The 9,476-nt window shown below is 37.1% G+C and overlaps 1 protein-coding gene across 2 annotated transcripts in view; it reads left to right on the forward strand.

Annotated features, from left to right (window-relative positions):
- The window catches only part of LOC113228894 (alpha-N-acetylgalactosaminidase), a 126,540-nt gene that overhangs the window by 107,621 nt on the left and 9,443 nt on the right, over positions 1–9,476 (forward strand). For both annotated transcript variants that reach the window (XM_026462329.1, XM_026462330.1), the window contains exon 5: positions 7,087–7,262. In XM_026462329.1, the coding sequence (XP_026318114.1) occupies positions 7,087–7,262 (176 nt within the window). The remainder of the gene's footprint in view (positions 1–7,086; positions 7,263–9,476) is intronic.

Consider the following 9,476-nt stretch of genomic DNA (forward strand, 5'->3'; position numbering starts at 1 on the left):
AATAGTGGATACCTGGACAAATATCTTATACAGTCGCCGGTAATGATACAAAAAACTTTCATTTATATGAAAGTTTTTTTTTGTAAACTAATCAGTAAAATCATGAAATATTTTGCATAATTTGTATAGTCTTCGTTACATGACTGTCTGCGTTTAGTTTCCTAATTAGAGTCCATTTTTTTTTGGATATTATTAATTATAAATAATGAGTCCATCATCATCAACCCACTATACGTCCTACTGCTGAGCAGAGGTCTCATATTTGACACGTTTTCCAAGGCTTGTCTTCTACATGCAGGTTTCATCACGATATTTTGCTTGCTATTAGTTGAGATATATTGCTAATAAAGTTTCACAATGTTATAGTTCTTTTTTTTTTTTTAGTTAATGTAATAGTTCTATAAAATGTGAAAATAAATTTAAGTCTACATTTGTGGTGGAATACATTCGGCTGTGAACATGTTAAACACTAAAGAAAGAGGTTCTCATTGAACTTCATGGCAGCAATACGAACGAGGTCGCACGTGTTTCTGTGCTTCAAAATCACCAGTTGTAACTTGACGTATCCTATTATGTAATGCTTGCGGTGTTATTGTGCACGTGATTTGAGAGTAAAAATCTTTTAGGGAGTCTTTTATTCTACTGAACTTGACCTTTAAACATTATTAGACAGTTTTATTAGATCTTATAATTAGGTATGCTAAAAGCCCCCTTTTGCACAGTCAGACTCAATCGCGCACCATTGCTGCTTCACACGCGATAAAGTGTAATAATAATAATAATCCATTTATTTGTGAAAACACAGGTTATATAGAAGCTGACATGTACAAAATACGTATAGTTTCACTGTGTCCGGCTAAACAGTAGGCATACAAATATTGAAGGTATACATTCACTCACATGCACTTCGACTGACTAAACCAGGTGTAACATGTTTCGTTTTTCAATAATATTACATGAGCGTGCACACATGGATTTAATAAGTCGGTCAGAATTTAAACGCGATGAGTTATATGGGTCGATTTTAATGGTAATTAGATGTCAAAATAATATCGTAACGTGGATAATGCCAATAATGTCTAATGTCAAAAATTAGACAATGAATTTAGGTACATTTTATTAGTCAATAACTTGTTTAATTGCTTTTTAAATAATATATGTTAAGTATCTGTGTAAAGTCCGCTATTGTGCAGAATATTTGACTCAAATTTTTAAATGCACCAATCTACTCCCAATAAAATGTTGAATATGAATCTGAAGTTCGTTTTTCGACATTTCAATTAACACTAAATATATTGATGATGAAAGTCCGTGTTGGAGAATTCTCCGCCCCTTTTAAGAAAACAATAATAACATCTTAAAACACGATTTTTATTTCTGGGTAATCAATGTCACTTTCTAATTGGTTTTAGCTTAGAAACATGAAAAACTTTTTTTTATAACAAGTGACGGGACGAACAAGTCGTACGCCTGGTGGTAAGAGACACGCCACAACAGTTGCAGTGCCATTCAGAGCTTTTAATCGCAATACATGAGCATTGCTATCTAAAGCGATCACAGAATACCAAACCAGAATAAATTTAGAAAAACTGCCTCAGTGACCGAATGGTTACCATGCCGGACTGCCACGCAGAGGTCCCAGATTCGATTCCCGGGCCGGGAGAAATATTTGTATGGCCGACATTTATTTCTCTCGTGAGTTTGGGTGTAATATGTGGTTGTCTATCTATGTGTGTGTCCATGGCATCCGCGACACAAGGTTTCCCTAGTGCGGGGCTATATTGAGCGTGTGCGTTATTATATTATTATTTCCGAAATTGGTGCTACCGGGAATCAAAGCCTCGACGTCCTCATCCAGCGCCCACAGTACAAACCCAATTTCAATTCTCTTATATATTTATCTATATATTTTTGGTATTCATTCAATTCATGTTGACGAAAATCATTTAGTTTTCGGCAGCAGCCCGGTGGATCAAAATTTGCTTCAAATTGAGAGGTCTACATTTTACCCGTACTGGCCGTGTGCTTATAACTTTACTCTCTAAGTTAAGTTTAGTAGCGGAGATATCGCTACTAAACCTTGTGCTAACAGTGAAGAAAAACATCATAATGAAACCTGAAACAATTAGAATCCATGAAAAATGAGTCAAGTTCTTAAGCACGCTTCGAGCTGGCGTGGCACACAATGGCCTAAACTCTCTCCTAATAGGAGATCCACGTCCAGAAGTGAGACGTATAATGGGATAATGAGGAAGATGATGAAAAATAAAGCACTGTCGAGGTAAATAATAATTTATAGCTCGTCTATTTCAAGAACTATCTAAATACTTGTTTCACCGTTATTTATTTTGTTTATTTATTTATTTTATAATTGCACCCCTCATGGAAGAATGGCATAAGTGGAGTTACGTCAAAAACGTTTATTGCTGAATTAGATACAGAATCAGTACAGAGTACTAAAAAACCGACCTCAAATTCATTCATCCCCTAGTTGTTAATAGTTGCATTTCCATTGTTATCTCGTATATCGACCCCTCCTACGTAAAGTATCGTATGTCGAAATTGCCAAGTTTACAGGGGAGCTTTTAAAGTTTTGAATTCACTGAAATGAACATAACACGTGACTTTAGCAATACTCAGTTTTATTCTCTTGGCAGAGAGGTTAACTTACTTACCATGGATCGTGTACTTAATGTGTTTAGTAGCCAACTTACTTACTTTGGATCGTGTATTTAATGTCACAGCCACTAAGTTGGTAACACCACGATGATGGCAGCTATCCGCATACTACAGAAGGCCTAAAGTTAGCTGTAGTAGCGACTACAATTGCACAACAAACGCGTGCGAATTACAAAAACCATGTCGACATTTCCTTTTAACGTTACTAAGTTACCTTTGCAGTCGTTACAATTTAAAAGTAACTAATAATGTAGTTGCATTTGATTTTTTCACTTGCGCGTGTAAGTTGATGTTTTAAACATGTGATGAACCTCGGCGATGGTGCCGTTTGACAAACGCAACTTCCTCTGCTTGAATTGAAATTCAATTTAGTCGTGTTTTGTTACTAAACGTGGTGTGTCGCACCGTACCGAGTGGTCAACTCTTTAACTTGTAATCATATGTGGAATAAAATGAATACGAGATGTTCTTTCATAAACGTCTCATGTATGTGCGTTAATGTGCAAGGTACACTAATTACCTGGTTTCAAACTAAGGAATTCCCTTAGAGTGCCAGGAAACGAAATTACCACCGGGTCTACCACACAGACAACCCAGACTTGAACCAATTTATAAAAATCTTTTCCAAATTCGTCCTATCGGAAATCGAAACAGGGACCTCATCATTTACCTCTCACATTGCGAACCAGTGAGTCACAGACGTCATCCGTGTTTAGTCCTGGCAAATTATACTTTTTTACGAAGTAGCAGTTCAAAAATGTCTACTAAATAATGCTTGACTTGATCATGATGAAAATTGGCCAATCCCGATAAAACTTTTATCGGATTCTTGTTACTTAAGTTGAAGTAAAAAAAATGTGCCTGAATCGAGTATCGAAGCGTATATTCGGAAGCGGCAAGCGGAAACAAAGCGGCCAGTTCTTGAGATACAAGGATGTTCTGAAAAGCCACATGAAAAGGTGCAACATTGATAGCTCGAGATGGGAGGTGCAGTCGAGTTGCCGTTCTGAGTAGAGGCACTTTGTGAAAACTCAGGTGACGACATTTGAGGAGCAGAGTCAGACCTGGACGCGAAACGTGATGCTCTCAAGGCTAAAACACCAGCACTTTTACTACTTTGCCGACGATATTCTTACGTGGAAAAAAAAGGTGTCGACACTGATTTCGAACATTTGCCAATAAGATTGGCTACTGTAGCAATCTAAGGGCACATGAAAGAGCAAACAACCGTAGCTCTAATTTTGAACAACACAGTCACTGTAGCCGAACCCGACTAGGATACACATAAACTGTTAAATTCGACATTCCTTCTATTTATTGAATTTGCTATTCGTTACTGTCGGCTGATCGAGCTCCAGGTATAGCGCCTGGAATCTAAACCCGACCACGCACCGCAGGGCGAGGCCGCACCCACTGTAGGTCGAGTACAGTGCTCGTAAAATATATAATTTCATCAAATGTCTCTGTTTTGTCTCGTTGTTCATTGCTAACTTTTTTTTCATAACACTTAGGGACAGGACCAACAAATCGTGCGCCTGGTGGTGGGCGATACGTCTGTCCATAACAGTTGCAGTGCCACTCAGAGCTTTAAATCACAAACAGCTAAGAGGCACTGCCACTGCACTCGACACCCTAAGACATAAATTGACAAGACCCATGTGCCTGTAATTTCACCAGCACCCTTATCCTTCTGTACCGTAACGCAGCAATGCTAACATTACTGCTTAGCGTCAGAAAATCTTTAAATAGATTAATGAAAACTAAGCGAAAAGAAAGAAATCTGCAAAATAACAACTTTTCCGAAGAAAGGTTCTAAGATTATTTCAAAAAAATTAGTTGATAACTTTTATGCTTAAATCGGAAAGATATAAAATTTCACATCATACATAATTTTGTTTCTGAAGTTTTTCATCATTTGTATGACTTCACGTGACAAAAGTGCTTTTGAGGTATTTTTTTACGTATGATCACATGTGGCTTTCTTAAAGGGTACGAATTGCGACATTTATTATATTTGCGATACTTTGATACCCGAAAAAGGCTAAATGAAATAGTCTTAATAAAATTAGAACTATAATTATACTTAAGTTATTGTAAAATACAATTGGTAACTCGATATATAACTAAGGAAGTAAATTAGAAATCACCAGAAAGCTTTTTAAATCACTTTTACTAATAGCACTTTTACTTTTGAGTCAGCTACAAACGAATGAAGTTCGGTGATGCTGTCTACCTCCATGGTAATTAAATGACAAGATAAAACTCCGTTTCCGTCCGCTCCGCAGTTTCCGCTCCTTAATTATACTTAAAGCCTGTGTAATTTCCTCCTATGGACTCACTATTGTGGTCATTCAATGATCTTCGATTAGCCATCTCACATTAACTTGTTTAGTTCGTCTGTTTCTCTCAATTTCCTTATTAATCATTTACATCGATTTAGAAATGTCAGAATTGTTTTCTTTTTTTATTAGCCAATTAAATAAATATTAATTATTTTTTTATGATACAAGTGGCGGGACGAACAAGTCGTACGCCTGGTGGTAAGCTACACACCTGTCCATAACAGTTGCAGTGCCACGAAGAGATTTAAATCTCAAAGATCTGAGGGGCACTGGCACTGCGCTCGTCACCCTGAGACATAAGTTGACAAATCCCATGTGCCTGTAATTTCACAAGCTCCCTTTCCCTTCTAAACTGGAACGCAGTAATGCTCACATTACTGCTTGGCGGCAGAAATAGGTAAAGTGGCAGTATTTCCCTGGACGAACGCTTTTACAAGGAGCTCTACTCCTACTAAATATTAATTAAAATTATATTTACAGTACAGTTACCGAGAGATATCTGTCTAGCGCAAGAGACGGCAGGGAAGATATTCGTTCGCTGAGAGAGGCCATGGTAGAGCGAACGAACCTGACCTTAAGTCTTGTTGCCCAGTGGGGTGACAACAATCTGGTCAGCTTCAACGCCACCAAAACGCAGGCCTGTCTTTTTTCCGCAAAAAGGAGTCCATTTGATCTGACTCCTACTTTTCGGGGTGTATCTGTCCCAGTTACCGACCGCCTAGAGCTTCTTGGCATGACATTAAGCGCAAACCTCAACTTTGGCGCTTCTATAGAGTCTAAAGCGCAAACTGCAGCCAAGAAGCTGGGTATCCTTAACAAGGTGAAGCGATACTTCTCGCCTGGACAGCTTTTAACCTTATATAAAGCGCAGATCCGGTCTTGCATGGAGTATTGCAGTCACCTGTGGGATGGCTCAGCGAAATACCAACTAGAGGCTCTTGACTCGATTGATCGCAGAGCCAGGAGGCTTATTGGCGACGATGAGCTCGAATATAAACTTCATAGTTTAGCCCATCGGCGAAAGGTCGCGGGTCTGTCGGTTTTTTACAGATTATACTTCGGAGAGTGTGCCCATGAGCTCCACCAGCTCATTCCATCCGCCCCTTTTTACCATCGGACATCTAGACGAACGGCGGGATATCACCCTCACCTGGTTGATATTCCTTTAAGTCGTACTAAGCGCTTTTCGTCATCTTTTATAATGCGCACAGCCCGTGACTGGAATTCCCTGCCTGCGTCTATTTTTCCGAGTACATACAACCCGAATATTTTCAAGGTGCGATTGAATAGGCATCTTCTGGGCGAGCTCGTACCAACGTAGACCTCTTCTTTGCTCTAGGGCTAGGTAGTGGTCAAGAGTTCGTCCATTTTTAATAAAAAAAAAAAAAAAAAAAAAAATATTAATTCACATAAACTTTCTGTAATTCATCTACATTATAGTAACTATAATTCCGGGACTCAGTAAAATATTAATCATCTACATCACTTTATAAATGTCAAAATTGTATCCTTTTTTTATTAGCCTATTAAATATATATTAATTTACTTGAACTTTCTGTAATTCGTGTTCATTAGTGTAACCATAATTCCGGGACTCAGTCAAATATTAATCAACTACATCACTTTATAAATGTCGAAATTGTTACTTTTTTTACCAGCTTATTAAATTATTAATACACTTGAACTTTCTGTAATTTGTGTAACAATAATTCAAAGTCAAAAATATTAAAATCGAAATTAATTTACAAGAATCTTTGCCTGAATTGATCTAACGGGGAATAGAACTCGGAGCCTCTTCTTACTTACTTTATCACCCACTTATCGCCCAGAGCGCTACCGCTGAGATACTGAGAGCAATTTCATGAAAAACGTAAAATACATAACAGTTTTTGTGACTCATGTCTCCGCCATTTTGCCTTTTACATTGTTTAAGTAAACGACAGGTGATAAATATTTTAAATTAAACCAATGTGCTATTTGCTGGATTTCGTAATTTACTCGTAATAAACCTTTTGGAAGGCTTTAGAATTAGCTTGTCTCAAAAATCATTCTTTTCCAATTCCAGACGCGGCAACATTCGCGCAATGGGGCGTGGACTACGTAAAACTGGACGGGTGCTACGCTTTGCCAGGAGACATGGATTATGGCTACCCGGAATTTGGACGTCAACTCAACTTGACGGGGAAACAGATGGTCTACTCTTGCAGTTGGCCTGTCTACCAAATCTATGCTGGCATACAGGTTTGTAAATGTTAACATATATATCTAAAGAACGTACGAACGTACCTTTTAGTCGCACTAAAGCTCCTTGTGAAAGAGTTTGTCCACGGAAGTATCGCGACCTTGCCTATTTCTGCCGCCAAACAGTAATGTCAGCATTACTGTGTTACGGTTTTGAATGGTAAGGGTGCTGGTGAAATTACAGGCACATGGGACTTATCAACTTATGTCTGAGGGTGACGGGCGCAGGGGCAGTGCCCGAAAGATCTTTGCGATTTAAAGCTCTGAGTGACACTGCAACTGTTATGAACAGGTGTGTAGCTTACTATCAGGCGCACGACTTGTTCGTCCCGTCACTTGATATTATGAAAGAAAAGTTAATATTTTTTTATGCCGACTGTATTTATGCGGTGTACATGAATCCTGAGTATACCTAATACATAATCGATTTCGTGTGGACATTTGCAAGATTTTTTTACATAATGAATTTCGATTAATTCCTATAATCAATCCTATTTCTATTATACGATGGACTTACTTATTAACTTCAATTAATTAGCAATATAGACACATTTGACGTCGTCTGTGGCCCAGCGGTTTGATTTTCCGAGTTCGATTCCTGGATCTATTTGGAAAACTTTCCTAAATTGGTTCTGGTCTTTTTTTTTCTGTGTAGTGCCCCAGAATGAAGTCTGTAGCTGTACATGAGTACACTATGAAGTGTTACAGTAAATTTTATTAGTTTGTGAACAGTTATAATTGGTGTAGTTATCTTTATCATTATTATTGCTTTATTTAATGTACTTTGTTTTGTACAGCCTTTAGATTAACTTGAGAAAAAATGTTATAATACAAGTATATTTTTTTAATTTGCAGATTCACGATATTGTGTATTTGATATCAATTTATTATCAGGCGCTTCATATTTATGCTGCGAACCTTGGATATACTTTTTAAATATATCTCCATAATTATGGGGTTTCCAAATGCACCCGAATAATTTCATAGTTGTTTTGTTTTGATTTCTATGTAAACTTTATAGAGAATAAAACTATTTTCCTTTTTTAGCATTTTCTGCAATATACCAAGCAAACTAACAAAAATATAACCAAAATTAAGAATAGTAGTGACTCTCTATATATACTTCCAAGTGGATTCAATTGCTCCGCTCTACACCAAGTACAAAGGGCAACATAAAAATCCAACAACAACCGAAGTATGGAAATTGCCGAAAGATATAGTTATACTGTATATGTATATGAAGTGTATATGTTTAACATCATTAAAAACTATATTATTAAACATTCTTTTAATACACGATATTAATTGCAGTTATACACATATGACAGATTATTGTATTTTAATTCCCATTTTTAACGTGCACGTTAATACAATTTGAATTCATTTGTATTAATGCGTTTCGAATAAACATTTTAATCTCTTCTTAATAGCTTATATGCATAATGTTATTCATTTTGAAATGAATCTGTAATATAATCTGTTTAGTTGAATCATCGAGTATATAACCAGAAATGGAGACGAAATGCCATTTAATTGGCTAGAAAACTATTCTGCCATATCATTACGATGACAACAGTGCTCCGATTGGCCAGCGCAAATTCGAAACTGTTGACGGGTGTCGTCAATTGTTTCATTTCAAATCGACCACTTTAACTTGAGCTTTGCTGTAATGGACGTAAATTGCAAAATTACGTATTTAATATTTAATTACCGATGAAATGTGATTTCGTCTGTTTTGTAAGTAGATGTTTTGTTGTTTTTCCCACACCATCAAATGAAACAGCCCCCCCATAGATTAGAGATATTATCTTTATTACAATAAATGCAGAATATTTTTGGAATATACGGAGATGTACACACAGGTCAGTTGTTGGCGCTGTACTATTTCAGTTTTGTAATTTGTGATTTCAGTGCAAACGAGAGTTGATATTTAAAAGTGATACAATGCCTATTTACCTGATGAGCTGCCAGGGATGTATGGCCCTTATTTCGTCTCTATTTCTGGTTATGGTTACTCGATGAGTTACAATACACACAATACACCAATTATCTGATCTCAAAATAGAGAATTCCCTGTACTGTGAATGCTAGAGCGACGGAATTCACTAAGGTGCACTGCCCGAAACTCCTAGACCAGGCTAGGAGGCGTTCTCCTTACGTCCGTTCGAAACAATTACTGTTAAATAAGTAATACTCAACCAAATTTTAAGAAAA

This window comes from Hyposmocoma kahamanoa, unplaced genomic scaffold (assembly GCF_003589595.1).
Source record: "Hyposmocoma kahamanoa isolate Upper Pololo Valley unplaced genomic scaffold, ASM358959v1 262, whole genome shotgun sequence".
Lineage (NCBI taxonomy): Eukaryota > Metazoa > Arthropoda > Insecta > Lepidoptera > Cosmopterigidae > Hyposmocoma > Hyposmocoma kahamanoa.